Source organism: Streptopelia decaocto (assembly GCF_964273445.1).
Source record: "Streptopelia decaocto genome assembly, chromosome: 1".
Classification (NCBI taxonomy): domain Eukaryota; kingdom Metazoa; phylum Chordata; class Aves; order Columbiformes; family Columbidae; genus Streptopelia; species Streptopelia decaocto.
The window spans coordinates 195,638,940-195,666,028 of record NC_138663.1 but is presented as its reverse complement, the minus strand read 5'-3'; the positions used below and the strand labels follow the sequence as shown (position 1 = coordinate 195,666,028).

General features: G+C 40.4%; 1 protein-coding gene across 2 annotated transcripts in view; it reads left to right on the top strand.

Moving 5' to 3' along the window:
• The window catches only part of GRIA4 (glutamate ionotropic receptor AMPA type subunit 4), a gene marked incomplete at its 3' end in the record, with an annotated part of 226,870 nt that extends 202,960 nt beyond the window's left edge, over positions 1-23,910 (top strand). The window contains exons 14-16 of one of the 2 annotated variants that reach the window (XM_082066008.1): positions 14,689-14,803; positions 17,002-17,136; positions 23,746-23,910. In XM_082066008.1, the coding sequence (XP_081922134.1) occupies positions 14,689-14,803; positions 17,002-17,136; positions 23,746-23,910 (415 nt within the window). Of the gene's footprint in view, positions 1-7,475; positions 7,591-14,688; positions 14,804-17,001; positions 17,137-23,745 lie in introns of both variants that reach the window. The other variant, XM_082066009.1, reaches the window with a different exon arrangement.
• Between the last annotated feature and the right edge of the window lie 3,179 nt (positions 23,911-27,089).

Here is a 27,089-nt window from a genome sequence, read left to right as displayed (position 1 = left end):
AAGAGTTTTGCAGGAAAGCCTAGGAGACCCACTGCAGAAGAGCTAGTGTTGTTGTGAAGACTCACAGCTTGAATACTAGTAGTTCTCTATTTAATATAAATGCTGTGCAAGCTATCAGAACAAGTGCCACAGACTCTGTTTTGTTTGAACTATCACCTACATGTGAAAATGTCTTGATATGTGCTGCGCTTCAGTATTTGAACACATTTTTTTCAAACAAATAGCATTACGCCATGCAAACCTTTATAAATCCTGGTACAGAAATTATTCCTATGAATTTTTGAATGTGTTTTAAAAAAGCATTATTTCAAAGTTGGCTCTTTTTCGTTAAAATTTAAGTTGCTTTCCTTGTAAAAATGCTTTTGCATTAGCTCTGTTTTGTAATATTTGCATTATTGATCCTTCAAGCCTTCTGAGTATAGAATGATGTAAGCTTTGGCTACATCTTCCTCATTAACAAGTGCTTGTTTCATTCCTAATTTATTAAACATATTCAGCCAGTGCCATGCAGCTTTACACTTAATTTCTCTTTATGAACTGTCAAACACCCTTAAACTGTGCTGCATTTGTTTCATGTTACATTCTGCCATCAGCACTTTTCAAAACATGGTTAAAATTATCAGCTCAGAAGATGGGCAGGTTTTAATTTTTTGCTTGGTATGGCTGTGTTTTAATTTTTCCTGTTCAAAATCATTTGAAGAGGTTGAGACGGACAAATGACAAAGAGATGATATGAACAAGCTGTAAAAATGCATCCACTTGTGTTTTGTTAAGTATGTCTGAGACAGATCCTCAGCTGCGTCCAAAAAGCACTAGGCTGTATGGGAAGGGGAGGCTCTTGGGCAGCTGTGGCCTCCTCTTCCCAAGGCACCTGGGTTGGATACAGATTAGATCATGAGAGAATAACTATGATTCACATCACTAAAATAAGGTCACTGAACTTGGCTTCACCAGTCTCTCTCTCTGCCTTGTCCCAAGGGAGGGTCCCCTCCAGCCTGTGCCAGGAACGCTGAGGGGCATGTCAGGGAGATGGCTGCATTGGCAGGTAGCTGCAGGGAGGGACATCCAAAGTGCGAGGAAGAAAACAAGCTTTGAGTTGTTTGGGACGGGTCATCAATTGCTGACATGTCGGTGGCTGTGATATGGTGGTCTTGGGAAAGCTTGTTCCTTCCGTGAGCTCCTGCGGGTGCACCACCACGTCCACGGCTCCGCTTCCCATTGTGTAGTAGTTTGCTGATTCCCACTTCTTTCCTGGCATTTGTAGGAATATGTATAAAACAAACTTACATGACAAGTAGTCATAGATCGTACTGGAGTGAAAAACAATTCCCTATATTTTGCCAGTTGGTCCATACATCATGTATGGCCCACCTAGGTATTCATCATTTAACATTCGGGTGCTCTTTGAGGTTTGCTTTACATTCAGAGAACCTAAGGTTAAACAGAGGTGGCATCTCTTTGCCAAGTGTAACTTCTAAGTGACTGAGCGATTTCTGAGGCTTTCAGATCCTTGTGGGAAGGATTTGTGAAAAGCCTTTTAGGGTCTCAGGGTCTCTGTTCGGCCTCAGTAACTGCAGCGGTGACACCAGCAGTTCTAGGATGATACGCTGCGCAATACGGCTGCAGCTGAAACAAAGCTGTCTCTGTGTGTGTAGAGTCTCATTAGTGAGTCATGTTATTTTTGCACATCCTGCTTGTTCATTATTTCAAGTGAACAACATCCCCAATGCTAAGCAGTGAAACAACAGTGCCGCCGTCTGTAAAGATAATGGCAGAATTTCACCAAGAGTCTGCCCAGGATTCAGGGACATATTTTCCTATCTAATGTGCCCGTTACACAGAATTTATAAGACTTAAGTTCAGAAAGGGATTCAGGAAAATGTCACAGCTGTTTAAATAGCTAAGACATTTAAGTTTTCCTGGCAAAACTCTACCAGTGGCTTAAAAGATTGTTATTAAATGCTCCCAGCAGAGATCTTGCCTTTGTTGTAATGAGTACTTAGGGACCTGCCGGTGCTTTTCTGCCATTAAGTATTCAGAAACAGATATTCTAAGACCTGACTTCATGGAGGAGATCTCCTTTGCTACGTGTGCTCAGGCCAAGGCTGTCTCCTCTGAATTGCATTCATGGATGGTGCTGAGCAGTTCTGATGGGTGGTGCTTCCCACCCATCCCATGAACTGCTGTGCATCCAGAGATTCTGGGAGCTGAAAGATTTAGACAAAAAGCAGCTGTGTCTGAAACTGTGGATACTTATTCAAGTCTAGCCAGGCTGGAGAGAGCCTTTTCTGCCTGTTGCATGTATTCAAGCTCTGCGCAGTATTCTGCTCACACAGGCTTGATCTTACCATGCAGCATGCATTTAATGTTTTAGTTTCTGGTTTCTTAGAGATGCTGAGTTGCTGCCTGGAAATTGGTGATTAAAGTGTTGCATTAGGCAAAATTTACTGCCCCATGCTGCATTGTTCCCCCCTGGCTCTCTCAGATTTCCAGCAGTGCTCATGATGTTGACTGCTGTGGTCTCCAACCTGGGCCTCTTTTCCTTGTGGTGTAGAGAACTTTGTGTATCTCTATCAGCCTTGGAAATGCTGCTGCTGTGGTTGAGCATGTAATTGCTACATCCCACGGTGTTGTATGCCTTAGTGTTTGGTTCATTTGTTGAATGCCTGCCTCGCTGCTTTGTACGGACTGAAGTCCAATGGATGGTTTATCTGCTGACCATTGCTGTGACCCAAACTCACTGGAAGTCAAAGCAGACCTCTTGCTTGCTTCCCTGAGCTTTGGGCAAGCCACCCTATTGCGGTTCTTTTGGGTAGCAGGTGAGTTATTGCTGTCTGGAGTCATAGATGTTATCTGGCAAGGGACTGGGTGGTTACACTGTCATCTGTCTGTGCAGATCTATCTTTTGCTGAACTGCAAAAGGCATATCTGCAGTTGGCACAAGTGGGCTCTTTAAAAAAGAAGTGAGACTGATTAAAGTTTAAAACTGCTTGTTACTATGGGAAGATGGAAAGTTATTTTAAATGAGTGAGAGTTATTTCATTATTGTGAATTTTTTCATACTGTAATTCTATAGGCAGCTTAAGAAGAGCTGTGATCCACACATTCAAATCACTGTCCATGCACTCAAGTAACTGTGAAGCGAGGTATCAGTGCAATGCAAGGGTTGCAGTTTTGGCTGAAGTGGCTGGACCATTGCATGCAAGGACTCCATTTTCTTCTGAGTAATGGAAAGGGCAGGATTGTGTAATGATAACGAGGATTAAGGGTCAAATATTAAAGCACTTGCCTGCTTTCTACTATTATACTCTTAGTCTTGCAAAGATTTCAATTCCTTTATTGAGGAATACATTGTTCTTGAGTGGAAAATTTGACTAAGTGTGGTATTGAGGATACAGCTCTACTTTTTAATGGTGAAAGAACAGTTTCTGCCACAGATACCAAAGCTTTGAAATGCCTTCCTCTGTGGCAGAATTAAGCACTGTCTAGGATGAGTAGGAGTGATCTAGCCTGGCACTGAGCTCTCAGGTATATAATTTTCAATCTAGTCACCATTGCACCTATTAGGATCTCAGTTATATTTATGTGGGAAATACAGCAGTGCTGAGCAAAGGTTCTCTGTGTTTTGCTGACCAGAAGGAAATTATTTGTTTCCACATGTTGAGGTGGACCTGGATAACAAAGCAACAGAGAAAGAAGCAGTGTGAAACTAACCTGGTTTTACATGGCCTACTAGACATGATGAGGACAATAATGTGTTACATTTATAAACAGTACGGTTTAATATCAGAGCAATGATTGCAGCTAAAATCCACATTTACTTCTTCATCCTTTTTATTTCCATTTCTCTATTGTGCTGTGAAACTGTCTATGGATATGGCTAATAACCCAGCTAAATAACCCTCTCATGAATGGGTTTCATTTGTTTATTTATTACTCTAGGATTACTATCAACCAGCTGCAGCTTCTCTACATGACTGGGAAAATTTTCATTTATAATCTTTACTTCTTTGAACGATAAATTTGAACACTGGGTAAGCGAGAAAGCTCTTTCCCTTCAACATGGAAATTAAACATGAAAACTTATATTAGTTGTCAAAAAAAATCACCTGGTTGTTTATTATTCATCTTAGAATTTCCAGATAAAAGGTCTAATTAGACATTAACTTGAAAAGCTGGAAAAAAAAAAAAGTTGTAAGGTACCAGGTAGCATCTTCATCCAAGATAAGATAAAGATTTCTAAGAATTTTAGCATAAGGATTTTGTCTAATTCAATGAGCTTTACTGTTCATACTTGAGAGACTACAGCTTAGGCGAAATAGCATGAAGAGTCTTGTACAGATAGACTGATTCATAGGGCTTCCCATCTGCTTTAAAATAAGACTGTGCTTAAGTGGCTCATTGAATTGAGAGTTAGTGATATTCCTTGAGATACATTTCATTTTTTGTGGAGTGATCACTCCTACCAGCATCTGTAGCAGTGTCAAAGCAACTGTTTATGTTGTCACTACCCAGTGTGACAATTAGACATCACAGCATTAAATTGGTTTAGTGACTGTTGAAGGGAGTTTGACATTGACTTTGTAGACAGCAGGCTCAAACTATATATCTAAGCCCTTTTCAGAATAAGTAATGTTGCTCAGCGTCAAAGAAATAGTGTTTCTCAGATCATCTTTCACCTGTGGCTCAGTCCCAATGTCCTTATGGAGGTAAAATTTGCATTTAGTGTGCTCAAAATTTGTAAAGTGGCAAGGCTGGCCACACAGTTACCTTTCTGAATGGGACAAACGGGCCAAAAGCATAGGCTTTGTAACTAAAAGCTGAGTAGGAAAAATCTGTAGTAAATATGACTGGTTCAAAAGCAATTGCTTCGAAGAACAAAAGGGACAAATGAACAATTTCATTCCAATTTTGCAATTGCTCCTCTCCCTCTGGAATGTGGACCATAATTAGAGCACTTATACAAAATCACATTTGTCAGCCTGGCTGCTAAATTCCCCTTAAAGCTTTATCCACAAAGAGCAGTCTGTTATCACTCCCACTGCAGCCTACAGTTCTCATTTTCACCTTCAGGGACAGACAAGCAATTACTTTATCTGTATTGAAAATCTCATATAAATGTAACTACAGTGAAGCCAGGTAAAGTCAGATCTACACACAAGCAGTTTTCAAACTTCATGACCAGCCAGGAAAGTCCTGTCACGGTTCCAGCAGGGGCTCACAGAGGACAGTGAAGTTGTCTTGAAGCTGACATTTGTCCCACAAATGGGCCAATATTGTAAGGAATGCTCCATAAGCTGTGAAATAACATTGTCTATACCTGTCTGCCAAGAAGACGTCTCTCCTAGTGACTGAGAGAAAAATTCCCATTCTAAGACCAGAAGGGACCCCAGGGACCAGAGACCAGCCATTTCTGCAGAGGGTGAATCACAAGCCCCAGTGGCTTCTAGTGCCATAAGATCTGGTGGAGCCCTGCCACCAGAGGATCTCTCTTCCCCAAGCCTTCTTCAAGTGCTTTGAAGGTGTTGCATCCTCTCATGATGGGGAAGATGCCATTGACAGACATAGCACTTGCCAAATTCCACTCAGCCCTAAGACAGATCTTCACTACATGGAGAGAGAAACTCCATCTTTCTCAACTGCATGTTGTCCCTGAAAAGCAGTAGTTAAGCTACTGGCACCTCACTGATATTTCTCTCCCTTTGGACATGAATGATTCTTCAAGGATATGAGGCTACTCCTCCACATGCATCTGCAGATCCATAAGCAAGCCTGGGCAGACACCCACCAGAAAGAGTGTACATCTGATAGGCATGGATGCCCTAGGGACCTCTGAACATTAAAAGAGGAAGAGGAAAGTTTATTATTATGAATTATGAGTAAGGATTGCTATAGTTATGTACCATTAGGATATGTGACTGTTGATGATCTTAGGAATAAAGACAGGAAGTCATACATTTGAACAAATGCAGAGGTTCCACAGGAAGTGATGAAGGCTGCATAAATGCCTTGGTAGATTCGTTATCAACTGATTTTAAAATGTCATATACTGACTGTAGTTCTTGTCGTAAACCCAAGTGCCTTACATTTGGGTTTGTATAGTAATCTATACTGCCTACCCTCTGCCATCCAATCAATACTCTCCGGACACCTGAAGGATGATCTGTGAGCATGCACAGAAGCACCCCTATCCTAGGAACAGCTGTGTTCCTTTCTTGCCTGAGTTTCAGTGCACTCCCAGCAGCCTTGAGTTCATACAGCTGCAGTGATTCTGTGCTTTAGCCTTCATGTTGGCAGCCCTTTTCTGCCTATACAGATCCAAAGTCCCTCTCAGGTATTTCCCTCATCTGAAAAAAGAGCACTTAAACATGGGATGAGAGACATGGGATGGAGACTCTTTCAGTCTGTTGTGCCTACACTGCTGTGCTGATAGAAATACAGAATTCATCTTTCTTGCAAGCGTGTATAAATCCTCTGCGGAAAAGTCCTCAGGACATCTCGAATGCCTGCTTGTATCTCAGCACTCCGTGAATGGGCGGGGTTGGGTCTTCCCAGTGCTTGAGCTTCTGTTTGGCTGCACTGTCCCCAGGTTTTTCCCCAGAAAGGATGCTCTCTGCAGCCACCTTCATCCCCCCAGCGCAGGTACCCTTCAGGCTGGGAGACAGGCCGCTCTCCCAGGATAGCAGGTTGATCCCTGGAGTCACAGCACTAAGCTAGACCCCAGGTCTTGGATTTCAGCTCAGCCTCTGTGCAAAGGGAGCAGGACTCTAGAACCTGCATCCCAAATGTACGGATGTACCCGCAGCAGGTGATGAAGCTTCAAACGGGCAGGACTCCAGGCATCTCTTTGTGCATTGTTTTCTATTTACTCTAGACAGCATCATAGTCAGCGTGCAAGCTGTTAGTGCTCTTCTTCATCTTTGCCTCACACTGCCTGTTTCTGGAGCTCTAGCCCATAGCTTGTGCAGGACCACTCTGAAGTGCTATACGTCAAAGCTGTATGTGACACGGTGGCTAGCAGCGTCTAGCATAGGCATCTGGATCTTGGCTCTTTATTATACAGGAATACATTTTTCCATCTGCTTGAAATATCAGCCTGGGCCCACACTAAACGTATTCTAAACGTATTCTAAATGTACACATTAAACATATTCTAAATATAGATTCAAATAAATCTGTGTAAATTGTTTATAATTCCGGTAGAGTTTTGTCATCAATTTGCAAAAATAATTTTGGTTGGTTGATAGAATTTTTTTGTTAAAATCCAAGCCATTCTGAAAATAATTTCTTCACTGGAAACACATTTTTCACATTTTAAAGTAACTACAATTATGTGTGCTGCCAAGGCTTTGAAATATGGAAATGAGAGGTTTATTTAGTGTGTGGATCAAGCTTATAAACAGCTTAAGTCCTCATTCCTTCTAACATCTTAACAGCTGTGCAGTTTCTTACAAAATATGTTTTATCGTTTCAAGAAATGCTGTTAACCTCGCAGTTTTAAAACTGAATGAACAAGGCCTCTTGGACAAATTGAAAAACAAATGGTGGTACGACAAAGGAGAGTGTGGCAGCGGGGGAGGTGACTCCAAGGTTAGCCTCAATGTCACCAAAAGCGGGTAAACAGTATGTAAAGTAATTGGTGCATCTGCTGGGGTTTTACCTGCGATGAAACAGCTTCACCAGTAGCACAGCACTTCTGGTACCTGCAGTTGAAATCTAGGTGTATGCAATTACTGTCAAAGCAAAAATATTTGCATTTGTTTAAGCACCCCAAGGGGAACTCATAAACAGTCTCTGTTATGAGATCTATCACCAGTTTTCAGACACCTGTGTCTTCTGAAATCGTGATGAGCCTTTTCCAAGTTTGTTCTTGTGAACAAGCAGTTTGAAATCTTCAGGAGCAAATACCAGCACAGACTTCTTTTCTACTATGTGGTACTACCCAAAATATTTTCCAGTGACAGTAGAGGAAAAGGGTGCAAATCAGTGTGACTACTTCCTAGCGGTAATCTAGTGCATGGTCCAGACTCAGGGATCCACTATTCACACAAACAATACTGGTACAAATTACAATTTTCACATGAGTATCCAAAACAGGAGGACAAATTTCAGCTAAAATAACTTCACACGGACATTTCCTGATATCTTAGCAGCAAACTGCAATCCATGGTGGTTCCCTAGGCAGACTTTATCAGACAGGAATTTTAGGCTGAATTTATGCTGAGGTGATGACAGCTGTTTATTCTTCCTGCATTTCCATATCTTCCATATGGCCGGTACAAATACTTCCTTGCCTCCTCTCAGCTTCCTTTTGGGAGACTGCATTTTGCTGAAAAGAAACCAAGATGTGGAAGCGGAAGATGGTGAAGTAGGGGAGGATGAAGATCTTAAAAATAACACTTCCATGCCAGGCAGCATGTAATAATATTTATTTATGTGCTTGTGTGTGAACAATATATAAGAGAATGCTGCACAGGTAACTGCAGGCACAGAGCTAGTCAGATATAGATGATTACATTTGACTGATGTGTCATACACAGCTTGTGTAGCTTCCTTTACAGTTGCCTCCCTATATTTTTTCTTACTATTTTCTTTCCTTGTTTAGCCCTCCTGCTCTTTCATGCTATGTCCTGGCCTCAGGGACCATCCCTTGGGCTGCTCTGCACTCACCCGGAACTGGTCTCCTAATCCTCTTCACGTTGCCTTTGATCCTGCTGCTCTACCTGATTTCCCCTACCACTGTGCTTGCCAGCTTTCACAGTTTCAAAAATGGTCTCTATTTTCTCTTCCAAAGTGCTTAGGCATATTAGGCCTGATAGCACTTACCTGCAAGTGTAAGACAAGACAAGACACGACCTGCAAGACACCAGCTTCTTATAAGAAAGCTGACAAGTGAACCATAAATGTCCAGTGTTGCTACTCTTATACACTCCATCCAAGCCTGAACTTTTGCATTCTTGTGGAGGGGTGTTTATTCAGTTTTTTTAAATGTCATAAGCAGGGAGTCACATCATTAAAGCATCTCCATTTTCTTAGGTTACACTCCTCACAAACCCCTTGTGGATGAAAGGTGAGATAAAAGCTAGGTGGCAAACCAAGGATGCATTTAACTTATTTTCCCTGATTTCCAGCCACTGAGTCATGAAGCAGAAAAAGGAGAGCAGCTCATGGTAGAGGGATGGGCAAGGTTTCACCAGAGAAATGTCTGGAAGTGCTGAAGGAGCAAGTTTGGCATGATGGCAAGTGACAGGAAAAGGATTTGGGGAAAAAGTAGAAAAGAAACACAAGAAGTGCAGTCCATGGAGAAACAGAGAGGACACATGAATGCAGGAGGGAGGAAGGAGCACACTGCCAATGAAAGGGAACAATAGGTGATGCAGGCAGTTCAGAATGCAATAGAAAATGTGGTGGGCAAGACAGCGTTAGCAAAGGATGGAGAACATGATGGAGCTCAACCTGTGGCCCTAGGAGCATTCATCTGGTCTCAGGCCTGTTTCTTGCCGCACTTCTTCCCAGGCACAGCTGAGTGAGCAGGCAGTACAGGCGCTCCTGGGAAGGCCCAGGTCTGTCGTGTGCCTGCACTGCCCGCGTTCAGCAGAGATGAGCGGGCACTACCACGCTTCTCAAATCCTGCACTGCAGCAGCATCTGGTCTTGTTTAAACTACAGCCACTCTGACTCCTCAAAGTGCCAGTTAACCATTTATCATCTACAAAATCCATTTCCTTATTCAGGAACAGTCTTGTAGGATCTGATCAACTGAAACCAATAAGACCCTTTCTACTGAATTAATGGAACTCTAAATAATTTCTTTTTATATGCTAGCAAATGATCATTAGTGGAATAACCAGGACAGCACGCACTGTTGTTGTAAACCTGATGGCTACCAACAAGTCCTGAACTAAGCTCTTAAGCATCCCTAGGTAATACTTCTTTTCATTGTATGAATTTAAAAAGAAAAAACCCTGAGATTTGTTAGCAGCTCCAGTCCAAATTACAGGGCTTCCTACTGTCATGAACGAGAATAAGAATATCCTTCTCCTGGAAGAAATACAGCACCTGAGACTTGACTGATAGCTGTGCTGTTACTATTTGAGATTCACTAGTCAGAATATGAGAGTCTAGACCCAGAATAACCCTGCATGATAGACAGAGAACTATAGGAATCAGGGAGTTTAATGAGATCTCAGCCATTCTGCAAAGGCTTGTGTTCCTCTGTAAAACAAGATTTCTCCTACCTCCATTCTGTGCCCTCAGAAGGTGATCTCTAATCTCTCCATTTGTTGTTCCCTTTAAGGAACAATCTTCCAAAATTCAAAAGGACAGTTCAGAGAGCTGCCCTGTGTGAACCTAGTGGTTTAGTGACCTCAGTAATTAAGTCATGTTTGAAGGTAAAACTGAGGTCCTCAAGCCATTTGAGTGCTTTTGAAATTATCACCTCAGATCTTAACTGTATGCCATATCACATCCATGTGATGAATGGGAAGGTATTTAAACACAGTTTCTGCCACTCTGCTCTGTTGTTTCTATAAAATTGCGAGTGGAAGAAGCTGTGCTGATGGAGCTCTCCTCCAGTCTCTGCTGGCAGCCCTCAGGAGAACATGCTGGCCCTCGTTTTTCATTCAGCAGATGAGACTGACCTTACACTTAATTAATGGCTCAGCCATGAGTGGATAATGAAAATGCTCCTAAAGCATACTCGTGATTGCATTTTTAAAACCTCTGTCTACCAAAATTCTGTATGGGTTTCAGAATCACCAAGTATTGTAATTTAAATGCTATAAATACCCATTCATTGTCATGAACACAACTAACTCAGAACTTCATTAATGCCATTTTAAAATGCTGTGATTTTGCTGATGTTGCTGGCACAAGATCCAGCCTGAGGCTCTTAAAAACCAGCCCTTCCAAAAGCAAGTGATTGATGACTGGATAGGAGAAAATGAGTAAGAAGCTGAGAAAGGAGGTACAACGCCTGAGAATGAGATGAAAAGATAGAAACAGTGTCCCTGCACCAAAGTTGGGCTGTGCCACCACTAACTTCAGCATTGAGTGAAGAACATGGTCTCCTGTGCTGTCACATAACAGTTTTGTGGTGTGGCTACATGGGACAAATTCTTCTCCATATATAAAGGGCAATTTTAGTAATTATGTCTCATATATTATCTTTCCATAAATTCAAGGCAGATGGATCTTGTTTATGTATAACAAAGGAGATTCTTGGCAGCTATACATTGGAAAAACTACACTGATTTTCACAAACTCTGCCAGTTTATTCTAGTTGAAGATTTAGCCCAAAATTAGTAATTCAAGAATCACTGAACAACTTGGAAAAAAAAAAATCTATAGTCATTTTCCATCGTAATACATACAAGACTGAACTTGATGGGAAATATAATTCCAAATCCTGTTGTATCCTCTGTATATGACTTAAGTACATAGCTCTTGCTCATATACTGCAGATCATACTGATTTTTAGCTTCTGCTTCCTTTAATAGCAATGGGACTATTCACCAACTGATTGCATAAGCAGTGTAGTAACAAGTTGTATTCTCTGAGTTGGTGGCTGACATGGTCAAAGTGATCCAAGTGAGGATATTTTCAAAGAATGGAAAGATGCCTGGATAAGCAACTTGCCCTGAAAGCCGAGGTGATCTGGACATTCATCTCCTATGGGAACTGTTAAAAACCTCCTACTAAAATTAAAAATAAATAAAAACCCTAAAATACAGGAAAATTCACTACTCCTGCATCACTTACTGTGATTGCGAACTGATATATATGTTGCTATTCTGAAAGTGTAAGCAAAAATCTTCCTGTTCCACCCTGCAGCCCCTCAGTCCAGTCTTCTCTTACTGGACCATGTACATTTCCCATTGCAGCTGACTGATTTAAAGTGGGACAAAAATCCTGTTCTGAAAGTGTAAAATATTTTAAAGTTTAAAATATTTTAAAATTTAAGTTTAAATTTAGCTCAGAGTGTTTCTCCATCACCACAGCTGGGACTGTCTGAGGAGAGATGTAAAGGACACGTCGTGTCTCATTCATGTGGCCTCACTGCGACAGGCAAGGTGAGGAGCAGAGGACAGGTTTCCCCAAGCTTGTGCAGCACCTTGATTCAGGAAGTATTTCAGCAAAAATAGTGGAGAGCAGAAACAAAGGCCTGGCCTCAGACACATCACTGGCTGTATTTCAATGCCAAGTGGGAATTGCCTCATCTCTGCTGGCCATTGCCATTGTGTTTGGTTATATATTGAGAATAGTGTGGTGATTTTAAGCATGAAATTGGTTGCTTTTCCCAAAGGAAAACTGGAGAGCTTCCTCACAGAGACAGTGCAGAAAGGCTGATATTAAAGGAACTACAGCAGCAAAGAAGAGAAAATCCCTGCCTGTATCAGGCTTTATATACTTAAACTGTTAGTGCTGGGAAAGAAAAAAAAAAGCAAACAAGCAAAGGACTGGGAGTCATCTGTTTTCTGATTTGTCCCAGATTGTTGCTGGTCTTGATAGTTCATATCAAGTCCTAATTAGCATTTTAATCAGTTTAATCTGCAACAACTCCACAGGCTTCTGATTTTCCATGCAAGAACAGTACTTGCATGTCCCTTATTTTTGTCATAACCAGCCCTGTTACACTGCTGGGATTTAGGAACACAGAAATGTGGCTTTGGGCTAATGCATGACATGTTACAGATGACAGCTATCCAAATAATATTAATTATTTTGCACTTGAAGCAAACAGAGGATCGTATTGACAGGCAACTTGCCAACATCCCAAACTGCTTCCCACTCATTTCACAGCTGTGAGACACTCATATTCCACTATCAACCTGCACAACCTGCTGCCAGGAGCCTGAAGACAAAATGTAAGTTTGAATACTGGAAAAGATCAAGAAATAGGCACTTCCTGCTCTAGAAGCAGTATATTCCATATGCATTATATGTGTGGCATTTGGAGAATGGATGAAGCATTTCCTTTAGTGAAATGGATCACTTGAGAGTACCTGGGCGTCCTCTCACCCAACTGTCGCTGTCAAAAATTGACTTTTCTCTGAGACACCAAAGCTTCCTGAGTAGTAAACGGGAAGAGATGGGCATCTCAACAGCATGCTTCATCCTTTGTTAAAACTGATATCTAAGCCCATCTGCTGGAGGTACCTGTCTTTTTCCCTTAACTGCAGGGAGGCCTAGACAGACAGCCAATGCTTGGGGCTCAACTTATGGGTGAATAAACTGAGGTGAATCCCACCTCTTTATGTATATATACAAGGAGTAATCAGAATGTATGAGCAGACAGGATCCTTAAAGCTACAAGTAGCATATGAGGTTCAGGAGCAGTTATTTTTGTATTAAATATATATATGTACAAACATGCACAAGCATATTAATATATAAGCATTTGGGAATTTCCAATTAAACCAGTTAAACTTTTCTGTTTCTTAGTAACTATTTTACTAGGTTCAGTTACACCATCCTTATTAATGCTTGCACTGGTTACTTATTTGTTAAACCTTGGATTAATGGATTAACATTTTAGCAATGAATAGATTATGGCATATTATGAGAGATTAATTTTCACATAGGCATGTGCTGGCACATGAGGGTCAGGTCCCACATCATGTAACATCATCAGAAGGCTATTTATCACATGCCATTTCTGTTTATCTGCCTCCCTCTCTGATATATATTGTATTTTCACACACACCTGCACATAAATAGATGTCCATATGCCTACCACAGTAAGAATTGGACAATCGGTGATTCGAAATGGAAAGTACATAAAATAAGTCTGTTAATAATTTCATAGGTTTTTAGAAGAAAAACTCATACAACTGCATGAAGTGAGGCATTAACATAATCTCAGATTATTCACTGAGTTTAAGTAACTTCAGTGGAAACCCATAGTGGTTCATGACTTTGAGGCATTAGATTAGGTTCCATCTCAACGTTAAACTCTGTTACATCACACACAGCAAATGCCACTAGTAAGAGAAAATATTCCAAGTAGTAACTTATCATCAGCCTGGGACCCTTGAATAACTTATGTGAATAAGTGAGATTTAAGGAGAAACTTTGAATTTGAAAATAACATTGAACCAGGAAATGAAAATGAAACATTGACTGTCATGTTCTTCTTAGCTGAGGATAAGGGCATCGCAGCTCTCCCCCCAAGTTCTCTGCATGCAGAGCTCCTCCTGATTACAGATCTGTGCCGAGTGGTTGTGGGCAGCAAACTGCAGGAAGCATCAGCTTTCTCTTGCCAGGATAATTTTGAGGGCAGTAAATGAAATAGCTATACCCAAGTAATATTATTAGTTTGTATGTATACAAACTAAAAATAGATTGAAAGCAAGGAACACAAATGAATATGTTTCTTAAGTTGTATATCCAATTGTATTATATATGTCTCTGAAGGGTATGTTGTTAATATGTCTAAGCCAATAGTTTTGGGTTCACAGTAATTGCATACTATTTATTTACAAATCTTCCCCAGCAGTATGTGCCTGTTACCTAAAGCGATGGAGCAGGTCCCGGTCATATGTCTGTCTCTAAACCTGGGCCAACAGTACATGACATAGCAACCACTGTGGCCTCTGCTCTGTCACTTTGCAATGCGATTCTATGTAGTTTTACTTGAATAACATAAAATAACATATATAATGTTATTTATGTTATTTTCCACGTGAAGAACTCCTGTAAACCTTGCCGTTTTGAAACTCAGTGAGGCAGGCGTCTTAGACAAGCTGAAAAACAAATGGTGGTACGATAAAGGTGAATGTGGACCCAAGGACTCTGGAAGTAAGGTCAGTCGCTGCAGTTCGGGACCTACTATCGTGTTCACAAAGCAGTAGAGGAAGTAATAAACAAAATGACTTAGAAATAAGTAGCTGTAGACATGGAACAAATCAGTTTCACCCCATCTTGATGGGGATCATGCTTTAATTTAAAGAAGCACTATTGATTTTTAAAGTCTTCGGTGATACAAATCACCAGACATCATCCTACATATTCAGGACATCTGATGAAGAGTTACAGGGCAGCTTTTTGGGTTTGAGGGAGGCAGGTTAGGCTAGTTGTCTCCTTCCTGCCTAGAGGGGGATGGACTATTTAGGAAATATCATTTCATGCCTCCTTCTTTCTGAGCTGGCCTCCCTCAGCGGTTTTCTGAAGAGGAGAAATGCCAGCAGGAGGGATTGCCTTTCATCACTGCCCAGGGTGACTGTGCCTCGCTGCCTTTGGGAAGGTCCCTTGCTCCTTAAGGAGCCAAGGAAGACTTAACTTGAGCTTTGAAGTGAAAGGCTTTGATAATTAATAGCTTTCTACAGCTTCCAGTGTTTACCCTAATCCATTCCCAAACAGTAATCCTGACAGCCCCAGGGAGTGGAGCCTTCTGTATTTCTCTGTATTTGGGGTCAAACACAGGTATTTGCACCACAGGGAAGCACCACAGTCAGTGCCAGCCCTGTATTTGGGGAGTCTGAAGTCACTTCATAGTGCCTGTCTCCTTGCCAGCCTGTGCTCTCCAGAGCTAAAGGAAAGCGTGATGGGCAGCAGCCGCTTGCTGCCTGAGAGCCCTGAGAGGTACCCAGATGTACAGCAGGTAAAATTGGCCTGGGAAACAAACTTGCAACACGTTTTGTTTTTTTCTGGCAAGTGCTTGGGAGAAGAGAGTGAAAACCAGTTAAGAGGATGGCAGAGCACCTGGGAGAGCTGAGGAAGCCTCACCATGTGCGTTAGGTCAGGTCTTTCTCAGTCCTGCCACCAAAGAAACAGAGTCACCTCCAAGATATTCAGAGTCCTCTGAGCCAGCTAAAGAGACACAGACAAAGCAGAGCCCGGCTATAAGCCCTAGACACCTCTGTACATCCATGGGAAATGTTACTGTGCTAATCTACTGATGGCACATTAAATAGTGCCTCTTTAAATTAAACATCCAAATATTTTACATTCTTTGTGAGTTAAAATTTCATAGAGATTACAATTGGAAGTTAAGTACTCTCCTTACTTTAGGTAGAGATTATATAGTCTGCATAAGAATAAAGCTTTTTAAGTATCTTAAGGTGCACAATGTAGTATGTGGAAGTCAATCCTGAGAGAGTTCCTTTAGAACTGTGCTAAAATGCACATGGATTTCAGATTTAAAAAATACGATTCATAACTAAGCAGTGAATTATAGAGAAATGTAGAATAGTTATTTACAAAAATATGTTCAAGAACATGATATTTTATAAAATGGTATATATTTAATAATTTGCTAAAGGAAATTCTCACTGTTGTCTAAATCATGAATAATGTGTAAGATTTCATAAATTGCTATTTAAAATTGTACTGTTACTGAGCCTTAGTAGTCCATGGGTGTGTTCCAGAACTATATCTATAATAAAATACAAACAAAATACAGTAATCGGTAAGAGGCAAATATATCATGATGTGTATGGTACAGTGTGCACTTTCAAAGGAAGTGTTTGTTCCAGTAAATAAGTTAAGCTTCAGATGTTATTTTCACCTGCCATTTAAGTATCAGAAACTTAGTATGGATCTTTTAAATTAACAGCAATGCCTACCACAAGTACAATTACTGTTTTTGTAAAGATCAAGCAGAGTCTTGTCTGATGTAAATGAATCTCTGGATTCCAAGGCTTTTAAAGAGCTTTACATAAATGCAGTTTCATATAGCGCTAAAATGTTCCCTAAAGAGAGCTAGACATGTCATTGTTTAATTCTCCACTTAGTGGAAGTAATGCTTTGCACTAAGCAAGCAATGACATCCTGATATGTTGGCAATATACTTACATTTTTTAATGCCAATCAGGAAAACTAGTCATGTAAAACATATTTTATAGATCCAGATAGGTCAAATTTTTTGAGAAGTATGTAAGCAACTGTCATATAATTTCAGCTAAACCTTGTTATTTATTTCTATTTCCAATGTTTTAACATGTAGCTTGTGCTCCTGGGGGTCTGTTTTCCAGGGTTAACTGTGTCGTTTCTGTTTCCCCAGGACAAGACGAGTGCCTTGAGTCTCAGCAACGTTGCTGGAGTCTTCTACATTCTGGTTGGAGGCTTGGGCTTGGCAATGCTGGTGGCTTTGATAGAGTTCTGTTACAAGTCCAGGGCAGAGGCGAAACGAATGAAGGTGGCAAAGAGTGCACAGACTTTTAACCCAACTTCCTCGCAGAATACCCAGAATTTAGCAACTTATAGAGAAGGTTACAACGTATATGGAACCGAAAGTATTAAAATTTAGGGGTAGGACTTAGGGCCTACTACAGTGAGTGGGTGATGCATCTTGTAACGCAATGTTGTGACGTTTGTCTAGTGGTGCTTGCTTCTGAACAGAGCTTCATATTTTGGAAAACTTCAGTGCAAAGTGGTTCAGTTTTTTTTGCTGCAGATGTACAGTATACTATTCTATGTTGCTAATAGACATCTGCATTGCAAGGAACTTTTAACATAAAAAATACATTAAATACATTTTTAACAACTCAATGTTGTTAAATCAGTTGGGAGATGACAACTCTTTGGAATTGTAAAATATATAGTCAGAGGACCAATGTTTAATTACTTGATTGGCCAATCTATTTTCCTAAAGATTTGCACTCTACTAGCGACAAATTGCTGTAAACCTTTATTATTCGATTTTGGCCCTCACTGGGGTTTCATTATAATAAAGATTTAGGATAGGCAACATCACTGAACCATAGTTAACCTAACGGAAGTCAAGGCACTGTTACAAGAAGTCTAAATGTTGTTTTACCTTCTCTCCTTCCTCCCCATCTTATTCCTTCACCCTCCCTTTGATACATGTTTTATGCTAATTGTCTGGCATTTTTTTCACAATATCATGCTACAGGTCAACCTTTGCCCACTATAATAACCACAAAAAGTCACTAACCGGTGAATAGACCTTGATTATCATCCTCAGCTTTCAGTAATGTACCCCCTTACCTAGCTCAGGACTAGTGTATTTTAATTGTTCATGCAGTGATTTTGGAGACCGAACTGCTGATGTTACCGAGCTCCATCCTGCACAGTTTCCCTGAGCAGGCATGCAGGGATGGTTTACTAATGTACTTGTTCTCATCTGTGCAGTGATTATCTTGCCAACTAATCATTAGTCAGATCAGCTCTCTGATCTTTGGAAGTGGCTTGTAGCAGCAATAAAGTTTCTAAACATAATTTTTACATAGCTCCCAAGCTATACTGGCTGCTTCCTAAGTGAAGGTGCAGCTAGGACCCTGCCCTTTTGTGCTACCTTGGAAATAGCAAGCCACATGTCTCTTCTGTTAACAAAAAGCTTGAGCTACATTTTCCTGAAATCACTGAGCCATCCCTGTAGTAGAAGTGAGAAACAAAAGTTTAGGGAAAGGAGATGAAGAATATAATATTTATGTTGCCACCTAGAAAAACTTAAAGAGGAAACAACTGGAGATACAATTATCATTTTTTATTTATTATTTATATAGCGCTGGAGTACACGGCGCTGTACAATAGGTGAAGTGTGCCAAACGCATAACAGGTCCCTGTCCCGAGGAGCTTACAGTCTAAAGGCACAGCCGGTACAATATCGAACCATACAGTACAGAGCAGACACAGAGTGAGCAGAGAATGGTGTTTGAGCATGGTAGCTGGAGCGCTGCAAGGAATAGGTGGGTTCTCGGGGGGCGAGGGCGGGGGCTTGGTGTACGCTGGCTGGGAAACTGTCCCAAACATACTGTCACTGTGTAGTTTTCTTTTGTTCCTTGTTGTAAAAGGAGTCATGACCCTGGGTATATTTTAATTGTAACAGAGCTGCCTAATTTCCCCAGGGGAAAAAAAAAATGTCTAAATAAAAAGTCTTAGTTGTGCACTTAGTTCACTAGTGAAAATGTGAGGCATAGTAGGTGTCAGGGAGGCTCCAAGAGTACAGGCCAGTGTTCATTACTGTGAACTGGGAATCAGGACTAATGTTAATCTCCCAAGTTCACTGTCTACTTTCAGTAATAAGGGTCTTAAAAAGCAATAATCCTGTGCAAGTAATTGTGCAAAATGCAGATGAAGAGATCTTTTTCCTTTAAATTCTTCAGTAAATTGTGCCCGTAACTGAGAGTGTCCCCAGGCTGGTATAAAAGTAAGAGTCACAGAAAACATATTCCTTATCAAGTTTACAGGGTGCAATGCATCCAAAACATAGTCTTATAGAAAGAAAACAAAAAACCCAAAGCTTTCATTCAAATACTGACCTGACCCAAACTGGCTTAGCATGCTAAACATGGCATGACTTGACAATCCCCAGTTCCCACCCAGCTCTGTGATTCCAGTGCAACAAATACTATGATTATCCTGTAAAAATTTATTTTAGCCTCACTGTTTTCTTGAAATAAAAAGTAGGGCTAACTGAGTTTTATTTTTTAAGGAAGGATCTTAAGTACCTTTCTCTAAAGTTTGGATTTTTGTGAGAATTCTTGTAACACAGAGATGAATTCTTATAGGGAAAAAAAAAAAAAAAAAAAAAAAAGCCCACATCGCCTTTTATTTTATTGAAAATTCATGTTTGGGTCAGTCAAAACTGATAATCTCTTAAAAACATTTTAGGGTGCAGACATTTAAAAGTTCACACCAAAAAAAAAATAGAAATAACTAGGATTTTGAGCAAATATTTATAGAGTTCTGAAATTCTTATTCTACTTATTTGCCATAATACTTCCCTCAGAAATTTCAGCATGTGACATTCTTATAAAAACACTTATGCTTACATGTGGAAGAGTGCCAAGGTCCAGTTGTCCTCTCCTGGCCACCCTAACCAAACAGGCAGCGAGGGGTGACCCGTGTGCTATGCTCTGTGCAAGGTGACTGTGCCATCTGGTCATCGACCTGCCAGTCAGAAACACGTGTCAGCTGGCAGCGGTGCAGTGCCCACAACACTGAAATATGCCTGTCATGCATTTCAAAATCTTTGATATGTTTATCGATCCAAGGAGTAAACGGATTGTATTGGGACTAAAACTTGCTAATATGGAAAGATGCGTGATGGTTCTAACTTGCATGAGTAACCAACACACTGACTTTTGAAGCTAACATCAAATAGTTTTAATAGTATATGTTTTGAACTAATACAAAATAGCTTACATAACCCTCTTGACAATTAATATTCATTTTTTCTTTTAGTTCAATCCAGTCAAAAGTGAGTTGTCTCAAGGAAATTCACCAGCCTGTGAGGCAGAAGATTAAAATGTAGGACTGTTCTGTATGCGCAGACTAGTCTATATGGTACAGGACTAGTCTGTATATGTGGGATGAAAGATGTCCAGCGGGGATGACAGTGTCTGCCAAAGGCAGGGAAGGAAGTTTGCTCGAAGGAGGGAACAATCTCTTCCTCTTCCCCTGGGAGGCAGTTTTCCATTGCTGTGTATCAGTAGTAAGCCTTTAGTACATTAGTTGAGCTGATGCCTTGAAAACAGTGCTGAGCCTAACAGCCTCCAGCTGCTCTAGGGAAAAGCCCTGCTGAGTTCCCCTCTCCAGACCCACAGGCTTTCAAAGAGATTGTCCCCATAACCAGCCAGCTGCTACCACCGCCTCTCCATGGCCGTCTTAGTGGGCCATAAAGCTCATGAACAAGCTTCCAGTTCAGCTGCCTTCTCTTGCTCTCCCCTCCCATGCTGCTTTTTGTAATTAAGAAATTTGCCCACAAAAAGCAATGAAAAAATTATTAAATTAATTACCAAAAAAGTTGAAGTGCTACAGGATGGCTCAGTAAATATGTAATGCACTTATTTTAACTTGTATACTTCCAATTTCATATTCAAGATGGACAGATTCATTAAAAATTCATATTAAATACTTGTGCCAAAGACAACTCTATGTGACCCAGTACCGGGGGAGCCTGAACCATGGAAGAACCCACACAGGCTAGGATATTTGTATTATATAGACTGAAGATATCAGTTTCGTAAATTCCCATTTCCCAATAAGAATATAGCAGTCAGTGTTTTCATGTAATTAATTCCACAACTAATTTAGTCAAAACTAATGACAAATTTGAAAATATGTTATCACTATTAACTACATACGCTTACCACAAAGAGACTTTCACTATTTGGGTAATATTCACAGCAAATGCAAGACTTTTCCCTCTCATCCCAGCCTCTCCTGAAACTGTTTCTGCAACCAAGCCACAAATCTGAAATTTTGACAGCACAGTTAAGCAGAGTATTAGCCTGTTGTTTTTTTTTTTTTTTTACTTATGGCATATTTTTAAATTTAGAATAGAAGTTTACCTGGTTACTTGACTTTATGACACCTTCCCGAGTACAAGTTTGACCTGCTCCTCCTGACTTAACTGTTAAGTGTCTGGGTTGTTTCCGTGGTGTGTTGCTGAGCTGTTGTTGATCTCTGCCATGAGAGAGATGTTTTATTGCAGCTTTTTCTGTTATTCTGTGGAAGGCTGCTGAGAAATTGTTTGTTATTCTCATCTGATTTTTTTTTTTTGGTGGATCCCTTTTTACTGTCTTTCTGTCCTGAATGTGTTGTCAATGGCCAGAAAGCTATATAGACTGAGCTACAAAACCACAGTCATATATAACTCATATAACCCATGTAAAGCTGAATTCTGTCTCAGATTTACCAGTGGCAAACCCTGACTGGCCATGGACAGATAGCTGATCAAAGTGACAGAGAGATGCTGGCACATAATGATGACTTTCTTGGAAATTTAGCACATCTGGAGTGAGCTGTCCCTTTTCCACCCAAGTTTGCATTCTGATCTGGTTTGGACTCTCATCTCTCCCCAAAACTAAAGCACTTTTGGTTTTTCTTGCCATTGACCAAAACATGTTCTGTGTGTTTCTGCAGGCAGTTACCAGTCCTCGACATCCATTTGCAGTGGGACTCTGGACATGCACTATGTGGAGCTACACCACATTGCGTTGTGTCTGTGCTTTGCAAATGCAGGGATTTTTATTTGCTGCTGGGGAGTAGTTGAGGTTTTTGGTACTCTATGGGCCCAGGTCCCCACTCCCTTATTGCCTCTTTCTTTTTATACCTAGCTGTTGAATTAGGTCAAGATATATTCGGTAACAGTCTGTGTCACAGAGTACTGTGGCAGCAGGGAAACTTTTCAATGAGTGACTTTGGACATTGCAGTTGATGATTATCAAAGCCAAGGTTTTTCAGTGTAAGGGGAATGCTATAACAACCTCTGGAACCTGAGATCTTTTCCTGAATTCGTCTGCTTGTGAGGGTTGAGGGTTTTAGGGTAATTGATTTGGAAAGTTGCTTTTAAATCCAAGTTGTGGCTGTGCCACAACAGCAGCTGTACTTTCAAGGCCTCTCTTTTGAAGGACCTACTGATAATGCAATATTAGACTGGTGCATTTTCATAGAAGTGCACCCAGCAACAGTGGAAACGTTTGGGAGTTTTAAGCAATCTCCCTCAACCCTATACGCACACACTCATATATAAAATTAACATCGGCATATCAAATATCAGCTCAGGATTTCACTGCTACCTCAGAAGGAGAAACCGGGCTCAGAGGGACAAAGTTCTAAATGCAGAGATCAGTAATAATGCAAATAAAATGATTTAATGATGTTTGTCATCCCTTTGCTCCTATGTGAATACACCCTCCTGTCTCTCTTTTTCCAATTGGTATTTCAGATTGCATCCCTGCACAACAATTCCATGAGTTAGTTGCATAGACTATAGTTTCTGATAGCTAGAAATCAGATTTCCCCACTAATTAATATCTTAACATGGTATCTTTGAAACCTGTTTCAACATAGTGTAGTTTGGGTGCCTGTTGTTCCCGGTGTCCTTGCTGCATTGGTTGACCTTAGATATTTCCCCTGATTTTAGTCATCTGAAAATCATTTAGTCTGGTCATCTTGGCTTTTCCTATCATCACATGAGAGCTCTTTTAGATTAGGTTACTGATTTTTGGATGACTAAAGTTAGGTGGCATAACCACAATATTTTTTAACAAATCCAAAATTTTTACTTGAGTCAATTAGTCCCTAAATGAGATATTTTGTTCTGATTTACCTGAAAGTAAAATTTTGAGGTAACAAAAATGTAAACCTTCTTGTGGAAAACTAAGACCTAATGTAGAAAACTATAGAAAATTTTATTTTCTCTCAGTAAACTACATTTCCTTTGAAAGTTCCCACCTTTGCTAATTGTAGGAAAATATATGTATGAAAACAGAATTCAGGACAGTTCTCAGATTTACGAAGTATGTGCATTGTGAAAAGAAGTAATAATTTCTATAGATTTGATCCATAGAGTTATCACAAAGATTCCTGATACAGCTATTGCAATTTATAAAAAAATTTCAGTAGTTATATTTTATCATGACATTCCTAGTTGAAGGTCTAAGCCTAGAAACACCTATGCATGACTTTATTCACAGATGCTAATGCTTTCAGATTCATAAAAGGTCTTGATTCTCATTTCACTGTATATAAAAGTAGCTTGAAGCAGTTTAGATGAAGGTATTGCCTCTTCTGTTAATTTCTTGATCAAATTTAGATTTTATATTTAAATCAATGATTTATTGTAATGAAATTTACCCTCAGAATTGCTAGTCTTTTTTCCCCTAGTAGACTTAAATGCTATGTGTTATATTTATGATGATTATTATTTTAATGTTAACATGAAAAAATGCAGATGTCTAAAATTTAGTATTTTGGTGTTTGCTGTGTCCTGGTATGTTGAAGAACAGAGTTATTGTAACACTTTCCTCTTTTCTCCTTTTTTTTTCAAACCTAGCTTACCTTTTCTGAAGCCATAAGAAACAAAGCCAGATTATCGATCACAGGGAGTGTGGGAGAGAACGGACGCGTATTGACTCCCGACTGCCCGAAGGCCATGCATACTGGAACTGCAATTAGACAAAGTTCAGGATTGGCTGTAATTGCATCGGACCTACCATAAAAACCAAAAAAATAATTGAGTGCCTTAATCAAACTGTGTTGGTGACTGATGGGAACACAGCACAGACTGTAACGACATGGGAGTGTCATTGATGAACTAATAATTTGGCTGAGAAAGGGAAGTACGTCCAAATGCGCCAGACATCATCAGCAACAATGTGTGCATGAGCTCAGCTCGGAAACCCAAACTCAGATTTTATATCAGGAAAATTCATAATTTAGTTTTGTTGGGGGGAGGGGGCTGGGAAGGGTGTATTAACAGCAACAAAATTCACTTGAGTGGACTTAAAACTAATAAGACTTGCCAATTTAGCGCATTAAACTGTGAAGAACATGCTCAGAAAGGACAACATTTTGGTCTTTGTCTTGACAAGGAGAGAAAAATAACTATAGAAGTCAATGAACATGCTAACCTGTGTCTCCAGAACATAAATATATACAATGGAAGAATACTCAGCTGTCCAGCTGCAGAAATGAATCACTAAACTGTGATAAGAAAATAATAAGTATGTAAATCCTGTGAAAAAAATAAAGAAATTATTTACATTTTCTTTGAAAAAAGAGGAATATTGAAACATGCTTGCTTTTTAACTGATGTAAATTCGGTAGAGGACAACACAATTCTGTTTTCTAACCATCTTAGGGAACAATTCATTGCAATAATTGATATAAAATGCCATCACTGTAATAAAATTCAGAGACTTTTTTTTTATAAAAGTTGTTGGTCATCCTCTTGTTTGCTGTTACCTTCATTCTGTTCCATCATTCTGTGTTCCACAAATTTGCATCTGTCTAATACAAGAAACAAAATGATAAAATGTTTAGAGTACGTCATCAGTCTGCAGTGTAGAATCAAAAGAGACTACGGGTCACTCATGTTACAGATATTATTTATAATCTTGTTCTGTGTAAGAAACTGTGGTTTTTGTACCCACCAAAAAGAATAAAACAACAAACGTTCTTATAATATCGACAGAGCTTGAGTTGTTTTCTCATTAGGGATGTCACCTGCAAAATAGAATCAGGTGGTTCATTTCTTACCACAGGATGCAGGACCTTATCCGAGACAGTCTGAGTCCCTGCACATTTGTGAAGTTCTTTTATGCCCTTAGAGAGGGGGGAGTCGAAGCTGTCAAAGTATCATTATGATTATTCACTAGGTATTTTAGTACTAGTCGCTAAAACCCTTTCTGAGTGGTTAGGGAACCATGTAGTGATAGGATTTGTTCTCTGGGTAGATCAAGGGATGAGATACCAGGGAGAAGGAAAGTACAAATAACAGTCTTTCTGACTGATGTGATAGATCCAGCCACTTCCGTTTTCATAGCCAGCCTGTCAGTGGCACGCCAGGGAAAGGCAGGCAGGCACCATTTGTATAAAAGCCAAATATCAACAGGAGCAGGCATGTCTGTAGGTGCAAAGCTGTAGCAAGCCTCTTCTGTGATGGTCATTCTACTTGGCCAAACTAGGCACTGCAGTGGTCTCCAAATCCAGAGAATTGCCGCTAAGGTAACAGCTCCATGCCAGAGACCAGACCACAAATCGGTCCAACCTTGGATTAATCATAGCTTCTAATGCCCTTGTGGTTTTGCCAGGCCCATGAGGGGTCATGTTCAGACAGCTCACATTTCAGCAAAGTCTTCATGGCTGGTGCTTCACCCTGCCCCCAGGGTTCCAGGACCTCATGAGCAGGAGTGTGTGCACAGAGTGGAGCCTCACACTGCCAAATGATGACCAACCCTCAACAACTGCAGCAAAGGACAACCCAAGGAAAGCACTGCTAAGGTGATAACTCATGCTATGTGATACAGATGACTATGAAGTCGTAAAGTAGGTGTTAGCTTCAGGAGAGGTATCAACGAGGTAGATATTAACCTCTTACTTGAAATACTCTAGTCACCCTTTATAATTACTGGAGGGAAATAGCCGATGAGAATGAATGACTTCATCTTGAAGTAGACATGAAAACATCAAATTGCTGAATCACAGCAGCAAGAGCCTATATCTTTCCTATAATCCAGGCTGAGGGTGACCTGTTCTTATGTAGAATTTGACAGTACAGGCAAAGGTGAAAATAATGTGATGCTTACACCTAAGGCACAATGCCTGTCAAGTGTGCAAGGGTCTTAGAGAAAAAGATACATAACACTACAATGAGTCACCGTGACTAGACTTATTTTATATCCTTGTTTTACTGGCATGTTTAGCTCATTCATGAGTTACTGTGAACTGTTTGTGTTTCTGTGGCTGGAGTGGTGAGTTGTCTGTTTTTTCTCATCTGAGCAAAACTGAAAGTCCCCTTTCAGACTTCTTTTTACAGATGAACTTTAAAAGCAACTTCTTCACCGTTTGTGGTTTGGTTTGGTTTCTTAAAAAAAAAAGAAAAGTGTGTGTGTTGATTTTTCATAAAGCAACATATTAGAGGCTACAAGATTGGGAGACTGAGTGCAAAGGACGCTGTCTGTTTTGTTCTACTGTGTATGCCTCTTTTTCCAGGAGTTCATCTTTATCCTTTTCTTGTTGAGGACTGTGAGCAGTGCCAGTGCTGTCTTGGGATATTTTACTGTCTTCCAGTGCTACTCCTCTTCCATGCTGCCCTGTCTCTCTAATGAATTACATTTATTTTTCACCTTCAGTAAAAAGCCCATTGCTGCAGTTAGGAATGCCACCCCATGGAGCCCATTCTTAGATGCCTAAGTCAGATTTTCACTTGGCAATGAAACCCTCAAGTCCTTTGAGATGTCTTGTCCAGTGCCAGTAACAACGGAAAATCCCCACTGAGAGGATTCACACTTGAGCAGCATGAGCGATGATGCAGCCACCCAGCAGCATGGCCATGGAGCAGCATGACCCACCAAGGCCACATGGCCAGCAGCCATGGAGGGGGGAACTATCACATCCTCTCAGTGCTTCCAAATCTTGTCCTTGGCAAGGGAATGCTTTGCTCAAACCAAACTTGGTCAGATGAGGTGAAGAGGAGACTACGACTTTGACAGTGCCTGTCACAAAATACCACAGGTAAACAAAACCAAACCAAACAAAAAACTAGATGGGAAAGTGTGACAGTGGAGAGAATTGACTAGAATTCAGACGGCTGAGAAAGCAATCTGAGGGTATTGGTCTGCTCAACACTTATGTCAGCCATTCAAAGGAGGAAATCCCTTCCTCAGCTCAGGTTCA